Source organism: Penicillium canariense (genome assembly GCF_028826845.1).
Source record: "Penicillium canariense strain IBT 26290 chromosome Unknown utg000008l_segment0_segment0, whole genome shotgun sequence".
In the NCBI taxonomy this organism is placed as follows: domain Eukaryota; kingdom Fungi; phylum Ascomycota; class Eurotiomycetes; order Eurotiales; family Aspergillaceae; genus Penicillium; species Penicillium canariense.
Window position 1 is genome coordinate 1,905,155 of NW_026622735.1, and position 21,034 is coordinate 1,926,188.

The window sequence follows — 21,034 nt, forward strand, 5'->3', positions numbered from 1 at the left end:
TAATATCAATATATCAAAATTCTGAATAGTCTTACATACCTCCGTACAGGTCTACTGTGGTTTATCCGCATCGACGCATGTCTCTGTCGACGAAAAAGGTAATATTCTCTCCGTTGACCATATAGACGAGAACTTGTTCCTGTAGTAAGAAAAGAAATTAGATTTCATTGAAACACTTGTTCGAATGTCTTTTTACCTCTTTGACTTAAATGTGTGCATGTGTTCACAATAACAACTAGAAAATCTTGGGGCATCGTGGAATTGTTCCCTGAAAGATGTTGAATAGAGCCAGAGCTCTGGGTTCCTTATCATTAATTTCTTGTAGTGTTCTTCTTTCTATCCACCACCCCGCCGTTGACATGTGGGGCCGTTTGAGGCGAGCGGCACACTACGGACCCCTTTTAATAAAACTGGATCTTCATTTGTCACGATTGAGGCAGAAGAACAGATATCGTACCATTTTGCCCTTTCCTTAGGATAAATATGCCTAGATTGACACAATGACACCTCTCCGCACTCCGAGTCAGTTGGTGCTGGGCTAAGTCGTGGCGACTCATTTTCCAAGAATCAACTCAGAAGAGAAAGAAGATGGAGTTACACTACAAACAAAGCCATGTACCTGTTGTGTCAATTCTTGCACGTCCGTTGTGACAGGATTGGCACAGAACGCAACAGTACGCGAATTCCGGCTCTGTGTCATCAGTGTGAATGTGACAACCAACAGACATAGAGGGTAGAGAGTGGACCTGGAAAATACATAGAGAGGAAAATGCATCGGTTTATAAATGAGCAATTATCGTCCCTAGTACCAACGCAGCCGAACAATTAACACAATTAACGTCATTATGGATAATTCTTCGTCATCTTGGAGCGCGTCTGTGGCTCTCCGTCCCCCCATTTCCTCTGTTGACCTTAATTACAAAATTCCTTGGTTACTAAATCAGCCGAGCTCCTTCGTTATTTTCTTCATCTCATTTGTGATCTTTATCTTGGTCGCAAAACCAAAACTCTGGTTCAAGATCACACGCTCCCAGGCACTTCACGCATACAACAAGCCCCTATGGTACCCTCACAAAGATCCAATACTTGGCCTCGATATCTTGCTTGACCTAGCCGGAGCAATTTACAATCATAGGTTTCTCGAGTTTACTGCAGAGTTGATTTCGTGTTTTGGGGGAACAGTCACCTATCTGAGCCTTGGTCGACGGGCCGTCTACACCATCGACCCAGTTAATTTGCACACAATGCTTACCGATCGAACTCGATTTCAGGACTTTGGCCTTGGACCTACACGCAAGAAAGGGTTGCAGCCGCTCTTTGGTAATGGGATTTTCAACTCTGATGGTGCAGTTTGGAAGGTTCGTTTGAAATTCTCATGTTATCTGGGATGGCCCTAATCAAGTCTGGATGACCTTCTAGCGCCACCGCAGTATACTGCGACCCATTTTGTCTCGTGTTACAGCAGCTGAAGTTGATGTTTTTGAAGTCCATCTTCAAACCCTGATGCGATCCGTACCGGCAGATGGCAATACGGTTGACCTCCAACGCGTTTTCAATGCCATGGCCCTTGATATTTCGACCGAACTATTTCTGGGCACATCGACAAACGTACTTCCATCTCTTTTTGATTCCGAGCCCCGCGGCATGCGGGGACAGAAATTTGCCGCGGCATTTGATTACTCCCAGCGTGCCCTGTCCGGAATTGATGATTTCAGTTTGTCGGGACTTTGTTGGAAATTTCTTCTCGGTGATAAAAAATTGGACGAGTCCCTTCAAACTGTTCATTCATTCATAGATGAAACTATCGAGCATGCAAGTGAAACCTTCACCGAACAGTCTGGACTGTCCGAGGTCAGTGACGATAAAGCGCAAATTGTCTTCAACAAGCTTCTCAGCGAAGGGAGATCGAAGGAAGATATCAAATATGACATGCTGAATCTCCTGGCTGCCGGCAAGGATAGCACGGCTTCCTTTCTCGCTTCGACATGGTATGTGCTTTGTCAGAGGCCCGATGTGTGCGGCAAAATCCGTGCAGAAATCGGTGCTCTGCAAGGGCAGCGCCCGGCGCTTGAAGATCTTTCCAAGTTTTCCTACCTCCGTATGGTCCTTCAAGAAGGTAAAGCCTGAGTTCCTTATGTATCTTGAGAAGGAATACTTACGTTGCTCTCAATCTCAACAGTACTACGACTTTATCCACCAGTTGCGGCCAATCAGCGCACCGCTGCGGTCGATACATTCCTCCCTCATGGAGGTGGAGACGACGGAAAATCACCACTGAGCGTACCACGCGGTGCGTCCGTGGGGTATTCTGTTTATGCAATGCATAGACTCCAGGAGTTTTTCGGGGACGAGGTTGATGAATTTCGACCCGAACGATGGATAGAAATCAAGCCGAAGGCGGCTTACATGCCATTTCATGCAGGGCCTCGGACATGTTTAGGGCGTAAGTTTATAGCATCTCTTCGTGCCTTGAGCGACAAGCATAATGACCACTGGCTTGCAGAACACCTTTCACTATGCCTAGCCAAGTATTCGACCATTAGACTATTGCAATACTACGACTGTGTGGAGAACAGAAATGTGCAGCCATGGCAGGAAAAGCTGGGACTTAATTGTACATCCCGACATGGAGTCAAGGTTGGGCTAACTGCTTCAAGTCACATTCGGTGATATTTCAGTCGGAACGACCCAACTTCCTATTCAATTTTCGTTTCCCTACCTGTTTTGCGAAGCGTGCGGTGTGTGTAAAGTGGCCTTGTGTATACCCAGTCCCTTATGTTCATCAGTGGGAGATCACATGGCTTCATTTCGCTTCTCAAATATTCAGAGTATAATCGGCTTGTCAAAAGTGGTGGTGTTTCAATTTCTCGTTCAATGCCAAGGATTAATTTTGACCTCGCCACGTTATAGTGTTTCCATCCAAAATTCCAAGCACCCAAGTGGGAAGTGCGACCTCTCGTGCGATCCACGCCGGCATCCCTTGATCGATTTTGCCTATCATACCCCTCCTTCAATTCTGGGAAGGTTGTTTTCTCACTCTCGTCGAGCACTCCACTTCTTTGATGGTATCAAAAATCATTTGAAAGATAAGATAATTCATCGCCCACAAACCAAGACTTGTGCCTTGAATGCGGCAGAGTACCGCCTCCCCAGAGAGTTTACCTACCCACAGACAATACAGAAAGAATTGAGCCTCTTCTAGTGGTAACGAAGACAGTCAGATGGACTGGCTTTTATCCCCGTCTGAGACCCAGAGAAACTACGTGCCACTCAGCAACAGTTTGGAATAGCGTCATCCGCAAACACATCTACACCTGGGGTCGACCGGGTGCTTCTTCTTACCTGACATCGCTCACCATGTGTCACTCTCCGGACGAACCTCGCCACTGTTGTCAGACCCTAGTCGAGCTGTGTCCTTCAACCACACCCAGGAAATGCGTCATACCGTCCTATCTTTACACCGGGGCTCAATGAGGGATATCCGACACCCTCGACCGTTTCTGTTGAAAGTATGCACTGCTCCATCGAATACGTTTTGTGCGTTCCTTAGTGGGTCGATACATATACCGCCATTGCGTTGCCGCGGAAACGATCGGGCGGGCTGAATAAGTCTCACCACCAGAGCCACCTTCCATGTGCACGCTGGATAGTTAACTTAAGTTATTTCAGTTAGTTACCTTAGTTACTTTTCTTCCGTAATTGGTCAAGGAATCAGTCACGTGGCCTTCACTCCGTCAGACTGCGATACTTCCTCTGCTTCTGCTAGACAAATACCAATCAGCCAAAAGATCGACTTAGGCAATTACGTGCAGGATGTGTGATGTGTATGGGTTTGACGGGTTCCGTCAGCCGCACGCTTTGAAAGGCGTGTAGGTTTTTGGTTGTGGACCCCGAATGTTTGTTAGCTCTTGGATGTTACGAATGAGCCAGCTGAAAAGAAACAGGTGCATTCAACGAAACAACGAATGTGAAGAAGGAAGAAACTATGGAGGGGGTGTCCGCTATTACGTATAGAGCTCTCGTGCAGACGGGCCCCATTAGGTTGGTCCGATCAGCTGTCCCCTTCTTCACACACCCCTCAGCGGCTCACTGCATTATCTGACCATTGGGCCTTCGCTCTTCCAGTCCATCGTCCTGTCATGCGTCACATTGGAGAGGGAACGCAGAGAAATACAAATACTCCTCGCTTACGTTGGCGTTTATTTTATTAGTTCCTTGATATTGTGGTCATTGCAGAGTGTGTTTGCTGCGCTTCTGATACCACTCTTCGTGGGAATGCTTTTCCACCACTGCCGCAGTACCGGTATAATTTCTTCTGGTTCAAATGCGATAGTTTCGTGATAGATCAAGTCAACGTGGATAGCAGAAGAACCTCGGCTTCGAATTGTATGTACGCATCCCTGAGGAAATTACGGGATCGAACACTTCGATATTGGTAAATGTAGATTGATAGTGGTTCGGGCGGAGTATGAAATAGAGAACAACACAGCCTCAAGCACTCACAACCAGCCGTGAGTGCATCAGATGGACTAATAAATAGGCTTCTTGTTCAGCAAAGTCTGTCCTTGCACCGTAAATCAAAGCTTTGCCGCCCAGAGTCGGGCAGGATTCTTTTCCTGTCGACCATACTGACCCTTACCACCCAGGTCAACAACGACGCCCTCTCCAAAGGCGGCTTCCTGGCAATCCTCATCATCCACGCCATTCACATGTTGCACAACAACGAAGTCAACCCGTCGAGGGCCCAGAACAACCATTGGCGCATGCCACGTGCCAACACCATATGTAACAGCTTGCCCACCCCGCGCGATAAAAGCCTTGACATTCCGTAGATCAGGCGGGTCATGGATTGCCACGGTCTCGCCAGCATCATTCTTCGCAGTTGCAACCTCGCCCTTCAGTGTCGGTGCAACAACCACCACGAAAATCGGCTCTTCTTCACCATCCCCAACCTTCGAATGGCTGGACAGATCGGTAGGAATAAAGGTCTGGTTGGTGAAGGGGTGGCGCTCGAGAATGCGCACATCGAACACTTCCTTGTCGGGCTGCTGTCTGGCGGTAATCGTACGCAATTTGCGCGGGAAGCAGCAGAACATTGTCATCCTTGCGGAGGCTGGTTTCCCACTTGGACAGCTATGAGTGTAACGGTCGATAAGTGGGGAGACGGGGCTGTATTTCAACGCCGAGTTTTGGTTTGCTAGGACCGGTGTTGGGTCGTGTGGGGGCAGCGAGGAAGGTTGAGGGGCGATACTGATCTCGCGGGGCAGTGGCGAGCAGATGGCTGTCCCGAATGGCGCGAAGTTTACTGGTGTGAGAGGCTCGGGGATGAGGGTGACGGACGGGTTGGAGGTGAGAATGGGCGCCATGCTGTAGTATTTTGGAGCTTCACGTGGCTCCCACTATGGTACGTTTCTCCTTCTGCGCATGTGCCGACAGAAGGGAAGGGAGTACGAGAGAGAAAGACCTGGCCTGTAGGGTATAGGAGCCAATTCATCGCAAGGCGGACGCTTGTCGGCGCTCGCCGAGCCTCGGGGTCCGATAAGATAGCCGATAAGATAAGCGGCCGGGGCCGAGGACAGTCACCTGACTGGCCTCCGCTGGGAGTATAAAGCAATTTAAGAGTAAAGTTGGCACCACAGGTGTTTTAAGATATGAAAAGAAACGATTGAGATAGCAAGAGGAGTTGCCTTAGGGCTATCAATGGGAAGTAGATTGAGACATGTTGTTTGGACTCTCTTCTTTTCTGATAGCCCACAAAAGGCAATCCTCCAGCCTTATAATTACCACATTCCAAAAATAGGCGTATTAACTCTCAAGGGCGCATATGCAGAGATAAAGCCCTGATCAAATGATTACTGACTATTATGTAGTAATTAGAAGCGCCCGAAGGTCGGATAAAATGCCAATGACTTCACCTGCAGGTCACTCTCCCTGCCCTCCGCTTGAATGGAGTCCCCGGAAAGACTGGACCGTCAATGAATGGGGCCAGGTCATGCACGCAGTAAGTCTGGACCATATTTGGTGACCAGGCATCGTCATCCTTGGTTGAGTCAACACACCGTCTTTGTCCTACTCTTCGGGATCTGCACTATTCAGACCCCGAATTTCATCTTGACCAGATGACTAGTAGCCAAGTTGAGCCTAGTCACAATAACGATCGCATCGACTTCGTCGGCCATTTCCAAACTTTGAACTCTAGTCACGAAGAACCTTGGATTGCACGGTTGTGGGCAGATTTGGAGTGAAACCTTGCGCTTCCACTTCATGCGATACCTTCCATTTCCCCGACAGTTTCTTTGATTATGGAACAGCCAAAAGTCTTGCGAGGCAAAAAGTCCATCCAATGCCGGGCGAAGAAATTGGCCTTTTTTAGTTGCCGGAGCAACATGAGCCCTAAGGCGCATCCTTGGCACATGGACTGCCATTCAGAATGGCCGCCTTCAACACCGTAGAATGAGGCCCCAAGACGAAACCTTTGACAAGTTGAAGTAACCTTGCCGCGGGAGGAAGGATTGTGATTTCATGTACCCGGCCTATCATTGGTGGTACCCGTGTCGGAATGTCGGAGGGTTTACCGATACTGAAACCTGAATGTTGACTCCGAGTACAACCAACGGATCGGTTCACGGGTGTCCAATTGGTTCAACCCAAGGTTGCGTGTGAGCTCTGTTGCTTCGGGACTCAGCTAGTTCACTGGGTCTAAGGTGGGGCCTTTTCCCCCCCCGAAAGATGGCCTCGGAGCCGCCTGATCTTTACCCGTAGTTCATGCCAAGATACGCCGCCTGCTCCAGACCGAACGGTTGACGATGCCAAGGGGTGGGGTAAGCCAGCCAAACCAGATTAATGTTAGTTCCTTGTATATACATCCAATGGCACATATCCATCTAGAGGGCAGAACACGACTCTCTAGGCTGAATGAGGTGAACCGAGAAGGAGGCTAGTAGGAGGATCATGGAAGAATTGACTTTCGCTCTGTCCAGGAAATCATGCATTGTAGCACTAGTCAGTTGACCAAGATGATAGCGTCAGATATCCATCACATATATGCGAGTGCCCTAAAATGCAACAGCGCCGTCCTCCTTTGAAACGATAAATAACCGACAGGTGCTGAGAGTTTCCTATTTTACACTTACATATCCCCGAGGGAGATTTCGCAATGACCAGAAAAACGCTTCTTGTTATCCTAGCGCTAGGTAAGCCCGCGGCCAAAGCAGACTCTTAGCTCTTCCCATAGATATGGTATGTCTTAACGCACGTCTAGTCTGCCCCGTATGGCCTCATCCACAAAGTCCTGTCATCAAGTTGGCTCAGTGCACTAGCTGGTGCTTGAAAAACTATCCCAACCCAGCTATCACATGTCTGGCCCCGGCTTTGCGCGGACAGGGGCCATGCTATGTTTGTGGGCCCTTCAAAACCTCTCCATCCCAGCAATTGTGCAGTGGAGCGTGTAAAGATACGAACACAGACGTGAAGAATTGCGGACAGTGTGCCAAAGCGGTAGGTCATGTATTCCACGAACTTACCCGCTATATTGATGCTGGATTAAGCTCACTTTAATCCAAGTGTCCAGCAGGCTCATCATGCTCTTCGGGTAATTGCCGATGTCCCAGTGGAGATCTGCTATGCAATGGAGCCTGCCCTAATATCCAAACCGATAATAATAATTGTGGCTCGTGTGGTAATATAGTAAGCAGGCCAAATCCATTGTTACCTGCCTAGCCTCTAACACCAATTTCAGTGTGCCCAGGGTACCGAGAGCTGTCAGAATGGGAAGTGTCGCCCTGTCAGCAATTGCGGCGCTCACTCACAGTGCGGTGTTGTAGGCTGCGGGAGCTGTGGCTGTAGTGGTGGGACTGCCTGCCACAGCGGGGAGGATGATCCAAATTCTGGGTACTGCGTTTTCTGCGCATCGTGCAGCCAGGTCCCAAACACTTGCCAGTCTAACCAGGACTGCGCTGAGCACAGCGTGTGCGTGCAGACCTGCTGTACTGGTAGTGACTTTACTCCTGGCGGTGGTACAGCTAGGTGCATTCCTCCGGAGTATCTCAAATGCACTCCATAGGCAGGCACCTGATGGAGGGTGCATCAATTTCCCCTCTCCTAGGGGGGTATCGAGGGTATCGGGCTAAAAGGTCCGTCTCTCGGCAAAGCTGATCAAAAAGGACCACAAGGTTGAATTTGCTTGTCCAAAAAGTCAATAAGTCGCCGGCAACATCAAAAGGAGAGGAGTTTTGCACTCCTAAAAGTGCTTTCGCTGCAATGCGACATCCTTTACTACCCGCCGCATCAAAATAACCTAATTGGTTACTGGAATCTATGCCTTACTATCTTTCATTATTAATGTACCTTCCCAGTCTTCATATTATCCTCCGAGCGATGTCGTATAACTACAAAGAGAGGTTTCTAACTCCTGGCTTTGAAACCAAGTCTCCTAGGACTTAACAATTCGGGTTGAAAGCATGGGTTGTAAATAGCAGGCCTAGTCCGAAGCTATTTTCTTTAGAAGGGGTAAACGAAAAGTCGATCAGCCTGTAAAAGGATTACATACACATCGTCCTGAGCTGATGGATGCTTTGCAAATTTGCATTACATTAACCCCAAGATGCGCTTAGCCCGAAGCGCAGGTTTGGCGTTATTAGAGTGATTATTGATGATTTTTTTCCGTCGAGTGCTACTTGTATCTAAATAAAGACGTGCATACGCGGTCTAGGCTTTATAGGATTTCTATTACAGAATGCTAATAGCTTCTGTGGGGTGCATTTAAAGTTTTCTGCTAGGTACTAGGTATTGTTAACATTATAGGAAGCCACGCAGGGCTATTTTTAGTGTACGGTGATTTAGACGCTCTTCAAGACCCTCAGGTTATAGAACGAGTCTTCACACTAACGGTCGTTTATAACATGAAAGCCGAGCTGCGTAACACGACTGGACGTAGAAAAAAGACTATGATAGATTGAAAGTAATCAAAAGCCGGTTCAGAAGTAGCATATGGAGACACGGGAGACAGCAGTTTAGCCGTGGGGGTACGTCAGCGGCTCAGGGGTGTACAAGGTAGTTAGGTCGAGAATAGAGGGGCCGCAGGGCATTCCGGGTGCAGGGCTGGGGATAGGGTGTTCGGCGAACTACATAAAGCCAACGAACCTTGCAAATTTGGGTAAACTCCGACATCCACCTGACAACCGTCAGGATTTGCTAGGGCTCACCCATCTAAACACCTCCGTACAAAGCGGCGTGTGACTTGTATGCGGGTAGGTGCACATCGCCCAGGTGAAACTAGGGCAAGCGACACTTTTGATTTGCGGCACCCGACATGGCCAGGATGAACGACTCACACAAGTTCCTACTTAAGTTAATTAGTTAGTTAACTAGGGAATTCATCCCGGTAGATCAGTCACTTACACTACCACTAGTCGCGAGAAGGCTAACTTATCTTACCCTAAGCTACGGAACGAAGACAAAGAGGTGCAAGATACCTGCGCCTTTGTCTACAGTAGTTGTGGGTCACATTTCTAATCATCAGCCTCAAAGGGGTCATTTGGCACTCGCCCACCTCCCCCAGATTTCGTTTTCTCTTCGTTATATTCTACACTGTAAGCCTGGTCCAGCAGGCGACCATTGTTTTTCTAAATTGCTTTGGGGGAATTTATTCCATGTAAGCAACATGATAGCGACTCTGCCTCTTACTGCGAAACTCCTCGCTGGATTTTTGATTTCGATTTTCGTTCTCAAGATCTTCAAAATCTGGCGTGAAGTACAAGTATGTTGACTAGCAAGAAGCTATTTTACCTTTTGGCTTCTCTATATTCCCCAAGCCAGAAGCGTCGTGGTGTGTCTGCTGACTTTACTGGCAGATCGAAAGAAGTTTCGCTGCCTCAAAAGGCTGCGAACCATCCAAACAATGGAATGCCAAATGGCCACTAGGTCTCGACCTGCTTTTGAAAGCTTTTCGCCACGGGCGCAATCAGCAGATACTCCGGTTTTTTCTTGATGTAATAGCCGAGTCGGGGAATACCTTTGAGCAGAGTCTCCTTTCCTCTCGGGGAATTGATACTATTGATCCCAAGAATCTTGAAGCCATTTTATCCACACAATTTAGTGGTCAGTACATCTCCCTTGCCGTCGTGGTTGGCTTCGTACTAACGGATTATTAAAGACTTTGGGCTTGGGCTTCGGCCACCAACCTTCGACCCCTTGATGGGAAGTGGTATTTTCACCCAAGATGGAAAACAGTGGCGACACTCACGGGAACTTCTGCGGCCGCAGTTCATGACCAATCGCCTTAATAACTTCATGCTAATAAGAGAGGCTGTGAACAATCTTATCTCGTGCATTCCAGAAGATAGTGAAGTCGACTTACAGCCCCTATTCTTCAGCCTGACATTCGAAACCACGCTCTTTCTACTATTTGATCACCATTTGCCCTCTGCGAAGTCTGAAGGCATAGTGGGCCCCGACCATGAATTTGCGGAGGCTTTTAATCTCGGCCAAGCATACCTTGCCCAACGAGGCCGTCTTGGCGGTTTCTATTGGCTGTTGGGGGGAAACAAGTTTCGGGAGGCTTGCAAAAATCTGTCATGACTTCATAGACACCACTGTCAAGAAAGCCATAGGCAGATTAGCCACAAACGGTCACTCAAAGACGGAGTCATACGTCTTCATCGACGCACTCGTCAAGGAAACCAGTGACCCGAAAGCTCTACGGGCTCAATGTTTTAACATCTTATTAGCGGGGCGAGATACAACAGCGTGCTGCCTGACATGGACACTGTAAGTGAAAGGGCTCTCACCGTCTACGCTTTGGATTTCACTGTTAACGCATACAGTCGTCTGCTTGTGCAACATCCTCGGGTTCTCTTCAAACTCCGTCGTGAGATCGATGATGCGATTGGTGTAGGCCCTGAGGCTACAGTACCCGACATAAGTCGAATCAGGACCCTGCCATATTTATCAGTCGTTCTCAAAGAAGGTAAAGGAAACGCTGCCGTGCAACTCACCGTCCAAGAAGAACCCATCACTAATTCCTATACACAGTTCTCCGCCTATATCCATCAGTACCAGTGAACTCGAGAGCAGCAGAGAAGACAACGACCCTCCCCGTTGGTGGCGGTCCGGATGGAACAGCTCCTATTCTCGTTCGGAAGGGGGAGGGAGTGGGATACTGTGTCTACGCCCTGCACCGCCGAAAAGACATTTATGGGTCGGATGCTGATCAGTTCCGCCCCGAACGCTGGGAAAATGATGCACTGAAAAATGTTGGGTGGGGTTATTTGCCTTTCAATGGGGGACCCAGGATATGCTTGGGACAGGACTTTGCACTGCTAGAAGCTGGCTTCACCATTGTGAGGCTGCTGCAAACTTTTGAAACTATCGAGATGACAGACAGGTCTTTCATGGCGCCAGTCGGCGAGGAAAGGCAGGTGCTCACATTGGTGGTGTCGAGTGGAGATGGTTGCCGTATCAGGATGAAGAGATATGGATCCATGGACTCTAAATGAGGGTCGCTGGACTGCTTTTGTTTTAGAACCCTGCGGAAGCATCAAAGGTTGTGTCGCGGGCAGCTACAGTCGATCCGACTGGGCGGCCGCTGGGGTATCGGACGTCGACCACGACGGGTGGAGTATGAAACAAACCGTGAAGTACCTATTTTTCATTGCTTGGAGAGACCGATCTTCTTGAAGATGACTTGCAAGCACAGGAGCAGATATGAGGAATGCAACTTGCCCGTAGCGATATGACTACCAAGATATCGGCCATTCTATACTTAGGAAAGACTGCCAAAGCTATGCACATGGCTGGTGGATCACGATCAAAAGCAACCTTGCCCAGCCAGGGCCATGATTCAGCTGGATACAGGTAGTATTGGTGATGGGTCGTATGTACAAAGTAGGGTTGAAATGATAACCGCACGTGACTCATCAATTCACTAATAGGAAGAGGTCTGGCGTGGCTATGTGCAGATGCCAAGAGGTAACTATCTCAGAGCCCTGCCGTCATCTCAGCCCAGCTGAACGGTCGCCCTACATATGCGGCTAACGCGCCGAACCGAAGGATTCGCGCGCCCTTTCCTCTGATACCCACCCTAAGATGTTGTGATGGGCTTCATTCCCCGTCCTCGTTACGAAATAGTTTGAACAACATTCAATCTCTGGAGCTCCGCCTCATCCTTGTTCGAGAATGGACAGATATCCTAGGATTCTGCTTGGTGTGATATAGTCCGGATGAATGATCTTTGTGAAATCAGCGATGTCTTAGCCGCCAGAATCACCAGACTTCCAACAAGAATGAGCTACTCTACTTACTGCTAGAATATCTTATGCGATACAAACTGCTCGCATCTGGGATGCGAAAGAAATGGCCTTAAACTCAAGGAACAAGATAGTGTCGGTATTATGTGCGGAGAGTGAAGAAGATCTCATGAGCACTACTATTCTGGCACTCACATACGGGTTAGAGAGCAGATGGGAGGAGGCGGAAAAGCTCGTGGTGCAGGTGTTAGAGACTTACATGGCAAAACTCGGCGAGATCCATCCCGACACACTAGGGAATATGGCCATCCTAGCGTCAACATTGGTTGTTCAAGGCCGGTGGGAGGCGTCCGAGCGGCTCGTATGGCAGCTGTGGATGACTTACAAGACCAATTTTGGCGAGAACCATCCTTACACGCTAACGAGCATGGCCAACCTCGCTTTCACATGGAACTCCTTAGGTCGAACGGTCGACGCTATCAATTGTTGCGAGAATGCTTAGTCAAGCAGAGATCAATGCTCGGGCCCGATCACCCTGAGGTAGAGATGCTTTCCGAAGCCTTGCTGGAATGGGAAACGGGAGAGCTAGATAAGGTATCGATGCATAGTCTCGAAGTATAAAGAATCGAAACATCGTCCATGAACCTTTCTGGATATCTCCATAGGTAACGTTAGAACTATGTGTACGTGTTGCCTGATAATGCTCTGTTGAGGTTATTTTACGCCGATCGCTTGCAGTCTACCAGCTTTCATACCTCCTAGCTGTTTTTACATCCTGAATCATAGCTCCTACCTAGTTTGATTCTTGTTAAGCATAGGTACCTACCGGATCCATACGGATGGAATATATATATTCATCTTCAATCCTTCCTCCTCTCCCCAGCAAGAATGCTCGAAGACCGGCATTAGGTAGCAAACAAAAATAGACGATGAACTTCAGTACTTTAAATTTCCTATCCCTTTTACCTCTGACAGCTTTATTGCTACAATCTGTGCTAGATGGTGTGGGTTGTACCTTTGGGGCTAGATCGCGGGGAAGCCCAGGGCGGTGATGACGCCTGCCGAGCCGAAGAACCCAATCGCGGGCCGAGGGGTGATCGCTCCTTCAGCCAATATGCGGATGGAGGTACGGTGTACCTAGCTTCCCCAGGAACAACAGGGAAGCTCGCGATAATCGTGAGGAAATCGTATTTCGAGTCAATTTTATTCAACTAACCATTGGCAGATGTCTTCCATCAGGCTTCCCAATGAGATCTTTTTCATGATCGTGCAGCATCTACCAACGCAGCGAAGCATCTTGGCGCTGATGAGAACCGACCGCCGGATGTATCATCTTCTTCGCGAGTATCTTTATGATCGAACTACTGGCAACGAAAAGAACAAGGCACTCAACTGGGCCGCTAAGCGCGGCCTGGAAGACCTTGTACGGGCGATGCTGCGGCGTGGAGGGGATATTCGGATGGACAAGGACACGTTCTGGCATACTAAGAATTCGGAGCCGCGTCCTCGACGATGGCTCTCTATGGCAATTTCCGATGCGGCGGAGAATGGACATGCAAGCATCGTGAGCCTGTTACTTGAGCGTCAACCCAGTGCGCTTAACATGAGATCAGGCTACGATGACTGGCCGCTTCGAAAAGCAGCGGCCAGAGGTCACGCCGAGACTGTCAAGATTCTACTGAACCATTCAGCTAACATTCCCCACGATGAGATCAATGATTCCGGATTCGGGGCCCCCACCTCCTTCAACTTCAGCCCTGCTCTGAATGAAGCCTTCCGCCATGGACAGGAAGAAATCGTGAATGCCATGCTGGCGGATGGTCGGGTGAGCATGGATCGCGAGAGCTTGGCTGCGGCGGCGTGGGGTGGACATGAAAGGCTGGTTGACTTGTGTCTGCGTGAAGCGCCTCCATGGTCACCAGAAAGACAGTTCCTGTCACCGCTGGGGGCAGCCGCGCAACGAGGCAATGCAGCTGCCTTCAAGATGATCCTGACGTCCAATCGCGTCGATCCAAACATGAGGGACGACAGCCTACGAACCCCACTCTTTGTCGCGGCAGAGTTCGGACAGGAGGAGATTGTGAAAATTCTGATCGAGACCGACGGCGTGCACCCCGACACCAAAAACAAATACGGAGAGACTGCTCTCTCAAGTGCCGCCGCAAATGGTAGCTTGGCAACGGTAGAATGCCTCTTGGCAACCGGCGCAGTCGATGTTGACAATAAGGACCATCGGGGTTCCACCCCTTTATTTGCCGCAGCATCCATCGGGAATGAGAAAATTGCCAGGCGGTTGATCGCCGCGGGCGCGAATCCCGAACATCGAAACTCCGACGGCCAAAGTCCTTTATGGCATGCTGCTGGTTTAGGAGCAGCCAATGTGGTAAAAGTCTTGCTGGCGACCGGACGCGTGGACCCGGATGCCAAAGACCGCTCTGGTATGACCCCATTGGCGCGTGCGGCACGGTCCGGGAGATTCCTGGGGAAGCCCACCAATTTTGTCTATACCAAGGAATATGAGAAACAAGCGGAGAAGGTCATCGTCCCTCTGCTGCAAGGGGCCGAGCCAAACGCGTCGAGTGCAAATAATCAGCCGCCTGCTGTAGGCATCACACAAGATCCTACCACCCGAGACGGATTATCGGTGATGAAACAGCTGCTCTCCCTTCGGGAAGTGGACCCTGATTCTCAAGACAAATCTGGGCGCACTCCCTTATCTCACGCGGTGCAAATGCATGAGGTGGATGCTGTAAGGGTGTTGCTGGACACGAAACGAGTGGATGTGAACTGTGCCGATTCCGATGGCTGGACCCCGCTGACCTGGATTGAAAAGAAGGAGAAGAACCTTAACCGAGGGGATTGGGAGGCAGCTTGTGGATGGTGATGGACGCGCTGAAGACACCGCGTAGTCATACTGGAACATCCTCAATATCCTTTTTATACCCACGCCGCAAGATGACTGTTGGTAGTCACGGCTACATAGAATCCCGGAATGGGTAGTGAACCAGTTCCAGGATAAACATATACATGCAAACCAACTCACCGCACTGGATGTGTACTCGTTGCTTGGCAGCTGGATCAGTCGGTCGGAAGACCACATCCTCAGCGTGGGTGCCATGCGTGTTTGCTCATCCGATCACGAAGACCGGTTAAGAGAGATGATCTCCCACTGAAGGTATGAACTGTCTCATGGGGGAGATTCATTCACCGGGGAGTAACTCGGTAGACTTCCCGTGCGATCTGCGGCAGCCCCACCCAATCCGGGGCAGTGCAAACTACACAAACCCTCCCCGCTTGGAGGCGGCCTCCGAGGTTCATTCGACCGAGGTTCCCCGGCTGTTGGTCCCCGAGCTCGACAATACCCTTTCCCTGCCCTTTCGTGTTATATATCTCGTTGAAGGAGCACCGTGTGACTTGCAATTCCTATTTAACTTTTTCTCTTGTTACCCTTGCAATCATGGCGGGCGAAGTGCGCCAGCCGATAGACCTGCCATCGCTGGAGCGGTATCTGAACCAGACCGTGCCTGTAGTCAAGACCCCGCTGGACCTGAAACAGGTGAGTGCGGGTTCAACCTGGGAAGGCATCATATCGCAGATAGATACTAATGCCGAGTTTTGTGCAGTTTGGCTTTGGCCAATCCAACCCTACCTACCAACTTACCACCGCCGATGGACGGAAGCTTGTGCTGCGCAAGAAGCCCCCAGGCAAGCTGCTTTCGAAGACAGCGCACAGAGTGGACCGAGAGTACCAGATCATTAAGGCCCTTGGACCGACAGATGTGCCCGTACCGGAGGCGCTATGCCTCTGCGAAGACAGCAGCGTGATCGGCACCCCCTTCTACATTATGGAGTTCCTGGACGGTCGACACTTTACCGACCCAGGGTTACCCGGCGTGAGCGCGGAGGAGAGAAGTGCACTGTACGTCTGATCCTACTATACACACACACACTCTCTTTCTGTGATGAAATCACAGAGGGCCGAATGACTGACTCGGAGTAATAGCTGGAAGTCTGCGGTGGAGACTCTAGCCAAATTCCACTCGGTCGTCCCCAAGTCGGTTGGCCTTGAGGGCTTCGGCAAGCCGTCCGGATTCTTCGACCGACAAATCGCGACATTCACAACAATTTCGAAGGCCCAATCCCAGGTTCTCGACAAAGATACCAAGGAGCCCGTGGGAGAACTGCCACACTTCCAGGACATGACGCAGTTCTTCGCGCAAAAGTCGACCCAGCCCCGCGACCGCGGCACGCTAGTGCACGGCGACTTCAAGATTGACAACATGATCTTCCATAAGACCGAGCCGAGAGTGATTGGAATTCTGGACTGGGAGATGGCAACCATCGGACACCCACTGTCGGACTTCTGTAACTTGACCAGCCCATATATCTTGGATTCGGCCGAATACAAGAAGGGCCAGTTCCAGCCGGGGCGCATACCAGGCTTGCCCTCGCGCGAGGACTGTATTAGCTGGTACAGTGCGGTTTCGGGGTACAACCCGGCGGCGGATATTCTCTGGGGCGATGCGTTCTTCGCCTTCCGAGGCTCTGTCATTATGCAGGGCATTGCGGCACGATTCGCAGCACGACAGGCTAGCAGCGCCCGCGCTGGCGACTATGCCAAACAGGCCAAGCCGTTTGCCTTGGAAGCTTGGCGGCGAGTGAAGCAGGTGAAGCAGCTTTTACAGCAAAAGGGCAAACTATAAACTAGAGAGAAGAGATGGAATGATCCCGTCCCGGGAAACTCGGACCCCATCTTGATATTTCGGTCTCGTTTGTGGCCTTTGTGGGCTGATGATTTCATGATCCGTGACCCTGACAGATAGCCCACCTGGTCACCCTGTAAATATTCAAATCATTACACATCAATCCAGGGATGGGCAATCTACCCCGAGACTGAACTTCCATCGTTCTGCGCATAGCCAGCCAGAAGGATAGCCCTCTGCAAGGGTAGAGTAGGGTCCAGTATAGCAAATAAAGTTCGATGATACTCGTCGCCCAGTATGTCTCGAACCAACAAGTGCTCGCAGAGGCATTCCAGCCCATGGATCATTTGTCAATGTATACTTCACGGGCTGTAACATGTGGAGAGGTGGAGGAACCAGAGTCAACTCGGCGTTGACGACAGCCGAAGCAACACCTGCGCTGGTCAGAGCCGACACCCGCCGCATCAGCAGCTGAGCTACAAAGAACGGCGGGGTTCCGAGGCCTGACAAACTCGTGTATAGTCGAGTCTACTGGATTGATATCGTAGAATTTACCATTCGGATCCGATCAACATGGCGACGCACAACATCCTGTTGATGATCGCCGACGATCTCGACAAGTAACTGGACTGGTATAGAAAGGAGGGGATCCAAACACCTCATCTCGACCAACTGGCAGCTGAAGGGGCGTATTCTTTAGCCGATGTATTTCCATAGATCTCGTTCGGATAGGGGCCGAAACCCCCTATTTTGTTCCGCACGGGCCTATTACGAGCAAAGCCGTCACCTGGGCATTGCCAAATGCACAATGCACACATTGCATAGATGAATGAGAAAAGAGTGTTGAGAAGTGATCGTACTAAAATCCAATTTGTCTAAAATCCAATTTGTCTAAAATCCAATTTGTCTCTAAGTGGGTTGAAGGAAACAGGCGATCATGGCGCCGAGGAGGGGAGTTAAAACTATTGCAATTCACGCAGAAAAATGTGGACCTTGAAACCATACTAAGGGGGACACCCAACACGAGGAAAAAGAACGGGCAACATGAAATGTAATGGACGGTAGAATGCGTGCAGCCGCGAAGGAGGACAACAATCTTCAATTTCATCATGGCCTGCAGTAAGCTGGGCCCTGGTACGACTACCTCGTACTCTGTCCTTGCAGTGCCGATCCTCTGGCGCGCCCAGCCTTCTCGGCACTGCTCAGCATTCTATACTTGGAAACACTGGCACATCGATCATCCGCTGCGACGAGCGAGACGATCGTCCAGCCACGCCACGGCGCCTGCAATGGCCTCGGACACACGGGTGGTTCGGGGGATCTCGTGGGCGCCACCGTGATCGTAAACCAACCGGTCTGTGGGGTCGGACAACAGGGCCAACTGCCAGGCACTCGGACAGCGAGGGTCCTGGCGGCCGTAAATGTGGACCGTGGGCAGATGCAGCCGGCAGCTTTCCGGGAAGCGGGTCAGGTCCAGCCCGAACGCATCGCAGGGGTTGATGGCCGGCAGGGTCCACGGGTCATCCCGGTCGCTCTCCAGCCGCCCAGCTTCCCCGGCCGAGGACGAGAATGATGATTGTGCCTTCGCCCGGCGAGCGAGCAGTTGGGCCTGCTTGGCGGTCGCCTGCTCCCACAGCTCGCGTGCGGTGCGCTCGTGAACTTCCCAGGCTGCTCGCGGAATGGGCAGCCCCCAATCGGCGAGGATGGGAAGAGGCGGACCGCCGCAGATGAAAATGACCGCGCGGAAGGGCAGGGCCAGCTCGGGCGTCTCGTTCTGATGCGCGACGATCAGCGAGGCGGCGACCGCACATCCCTGCGAGAAGCATAGCAGGGCATCGTATGGCTCCGGCTGACGCAGGCGCTCGAGCAGCCAGTGGTGCGTCTGTGCCACCTCGGCGGCATCAGTGGAGCGCCAGAAGGAGTAGTAGGGCTCTGGGAAAAAGGCCGCGATTCCGGGCCCGGCGGGGCAGGCATGGGGCGCATCGACAAAGTCAAACAAGTGGCCTGGCCCCAATTTGTCGCGAAAGGCCGCTAAAAACCACCTCGCGCGTGGTCAGTCGTGTTGAGACTGCGAAAAGGCGTGGACCAAGAGGGCTGGTTTGGGTTGGTGTAACTCACCGGTCTGCGCGCGGAAGATGGCCCCGCTGGTGCTAGCTCCATGCAGGCATAGAAACCTCATCGTCAATGCGTCCACTGGAACATTCCTTCGGGCACTGCTGGCCACTTTGTTAAATATGAACTGCATAGCGCTGAGCATCGAGAACTGAGATCGACGCCCAGCTCATCCGAGCCCATGTGCAACCAATGAGCACTGTCAGGGCATCGGCGCACCTCGCATTCGCACATCTATCGTCTTCGGTCAGCGAACAGCATCGACCCACCGCGTTCTTCTCGTGTCGTGGCCTTCTCCACGCCATGCCATGATAACCATGATATAGAGCCCCTCAATGACGGGATCATACACCCCTCCTGAAGTCTGTTGAGTCCCGTCAGTCAATCACCATGACCAATCCCAGCCACCTCGAGAGTCTGGCTGAGACCATCAGCGCCGCTTCCAAAGTCATTAGTGGCTACTGCACCCTCGAGGAGAACCCCCAGCCATCCTTGGGTCCTGACGCTCCATCGGTCGTGCTGCCTCATACCGCGCCGGAGTATGTACGCCAGGCGCGCCAGCAGCTCCTCTCAGCGGCCAAAGAGGCCATTCAACTAGCCGCGGAGCCTAGTGAATACCTGCCAATGCTGGCAGTTCAGGTATCCTCCTCCATGTACAAAGACCCATGCATTCAAGTTGTGGCTAATGCGGCTCCGTGGTGAATAGTATCAATATATCGCCTGTATCAAATGGCTGGCCCACTTCCAGGTCTTCGCCGCGGTGCCCTTGACGGGCGCCGTCCCCTACGCCCAGCTAGCCAGCATCTGCGCCGTGCCAGAGCGGCAGCTGCAAAGTGTTGCCCGCATGGCCATCACCAGCGGGTGTCTGTGTGAGACTCAACCGGGCGAGGTCGCTCACAATGCCATCTCTCGGCAATTCGTCACGTTGCCTGCCTACCTGGGCTGGGTCCGCTTCATGACTGATTTCTATATGCCCGTCTCGGCTCAAATGGCCGAGGCCACCGAGAAATGGGGTGTGTCAGACCAGCCGAACGAGACGGCAGTGAACCTGGCCATGAACACGCCCTTGTCCGCCTTTGCGTTCATTACCCGGTCGCGGGAGTTCAATAAGCTGTTTGGGGGTTATATGAAGGGCGTGGCCGCGAGCGAGGGCACCGCCGTGCGGCACCTGCTCACGGACTACGATTGGGCCCAGCTGGGTCCAGGGCTGGTGGTACATGTAAGTTCGCACACATCGTCCTGGAAGAAAGGCATCACCACGGGGCAATTATGCTAACGAAGCATCCCAAACCAGATCGATGGCGCTCCCGGAACTGTCTGCGTTGCGCTGGCCGAAGCCTTCCCCCGACTGCGATTTGTGGTGCAAGACACAGCCGAACAGACCAACCAGAGCCGTTCGTTCATTAAATCCCAACCGGAGCCCATCCGCTCCGCCATCGAGGTCGCAAGCCACGACCACTACAGCTCCCAGCCGATCCAAAATGCTAATGTGTATCTGCTCCGCATGGTATTGCACAACCACTCGGACGCCAACGCCACTCGCGTGCTCGCGTCTCTGGTGCAGCCCCTGCGTGCGAACCCAGCGGCGCGGCTGCTCATCATTGACACGGTGCTACCGGAGCCGGGTCAAGCCGGCGTGATGGACGATGCGCTCCAGAGGTATCGCGACTTGACCATGCAGCAAGTATTTAATACGAAGGAGCGCGATCTAGCGGAGTTCCAGCAAATCTTGGACGCCGCGGGCGATGGGGCGGGGGGCTTAGTGGTGCAGAACGTGCGACGGTCGCCTGGTTCGGCGCTTTCGGTAATTGAGGTTGCGTATCAGACATACGTGAATGGCAATGGGGTCACGCACCATGGATTTGGATATTGAGTAACATATACCGAGCCGTTAGTCGAAAATCAGTATCTATCATGCATTGCCTGCAACCCGTGAAAGATAACGTAGCACCATGGGTCTGTGCGACTCCTAGG

General features: G+C 51.3%; 8 protein-coding genes across 8 annotated transcripts; 6 read left to right on the forward strand and 2 right to left on the reverse strand.

Annotated features, from left to right (window-relative positions):
* Positions 1-1,244: 1,244 nt before the first annotated feature.
* N7482_010634 (cytochrome P450) lies at positions 1,245-2,127 on the forward strand (the record flags this gene model as incomplete). Its single annotated transcript, XM_056692758.1, has 2 exons — positions 1,245-1,358; positions 1,420-2,127. The coding sequence occupies 2 exons, from the start codon at positions 1,245-1,247 to the stop codon at positions 2,125-2,127; spliced, it is 822 nt and encodes a 273-aa protein (XP_056538715.1).
* A 7-nt stretch (positions 2,128-2,134) lies between these two features.
* Positions 2,135-2,670, forward strand: N7482_010635 (cytochrome P450; the record flags this gene model as incomplete). Its single annotated transcript, XM_056692759.1, has 2 exons — positions 2,135-2,159; positions 2,180-2,670. The coding sequence occupies 2 exons, from the start codon at positions 2,135-2,137 to the stop codon at positions 2,668-2,670; spliced, it is 516 nt and encodes a 171-aa protein (XP_056538716.1).
* Positions 2,671-4,577: 1,907 nt separating this feature from the next.
* On the reverse strand, positions 4,578-5,366 carry N7482_010636 (ureidoglycolate hydrolase; the record flags this gene model as incomplete). Its single annotated transcript, XM_056692760.1, has 1 exon — positions 4,578-5,366. One exon carries the CDS (start codon positions 5,364-5,366, stop codon positions 4,578-4,580), a length of 789 nt encoding a protein of 262 aa, XP_056538717.1.
* A 4,295-nt stretch (positions 5,367-9,661) lies between these two features.
* On the forward strand, positions 9,662-12,747 carry N7482_010637 (cytochrome P450; the record flags this gene model as incomplete). Its single annotated transcript, XM_056692761.1, has 8 exons — positions 9,662-9,757; positions 9,852-10,098; positions 10,154-10,519; positions 10,587-10,767; positions 10,824-10,966; positions 11,032-11,429; positions 11,522-11,589; positions 12,306-12,747. The coding sequence occupies 8 exons, from the start codon at positions 9,662-9,664 to the stop codon at positions 12,745-12,747; spliced, it is 1,941 nt and encodes a 646-aa protein (XP_056538718.1).
* A 723-nt stretch (positions 12,748-13,470) lies between these two features.
* On the forward strand, positions 13,471-15,129 carry N7482_010638 (uncharacterized protein; the record flags this gene model as incomplete). The annotated part of the gene is made up of 1 exon (XM_056692762.1): positions 13,471-15,129. One exon carries the CDS (start codon positions 13,471-13,473, stop codon positions 15,127-15,129), a length of 1,659 nt encoding a protein of 552 aa, XP_056538719.1.
* A 573-nt stretch (positions 15,130-15,702) lies between these two features.
* N7482_010639 (phosphotransferase family protein) lies at positions 15,703-16,948 on the forward strand (the record flags this gene model as incomplete). Its single annotated transcript, XM_056692763.1, has 3 exons — positions 15,703-15,801; positions 15,869-16,164; positions 16,249-16,948. The coding sequence occupies 3 exons, from the start codon at positions 15,703-15,705 to the stop codon at positions 16,946-16,948; spliced, it is 1,095 nt and encodes a 364-aa protein (XP_056538720.1).
* A 1,237-nt stretch (positions 16,949-18,185) lies between these two features.
* Positions 18,186-19,127, reverse strand: N7482_010640 (uncharacterized protein; the record flags this gene model as incomplete). The annotated part of the gene is made up of 2 exons (XM_056692764.1): positions 18,186-18,979; positions 19,067-19,127. The coding sequence occupies 2 exons, from the start codon at positions 19,125-19,127 to the stop codon at positions 18,186-18,188; spliced, it is 855 nt and encodes a 284-aa protein (XP_056538721.1).
* A 323-nt stretch (positions 19,128-19,450) lies between these two features.
* On the forward strand, positions 19,451-20,933 carry N7482_010641 (uncharacterized protein; the record flags this gene model as incomplete). The annotated part of the gene is made up of 3 exons (XM_056692765.1): positions 19,451-19,699; positions 19,767-20,279; positions 20,355-20,933. 3 exons carry the CDS (start codon positions 19,451-19,453, stop codon positions 20,931-20,933), a joined length of 1,341 nt encoding a protein of 446 aa, XP_056538722.1.
* Between the last annotated feature and the right edge of the window lie 101 nt (positions 20,934-21,034).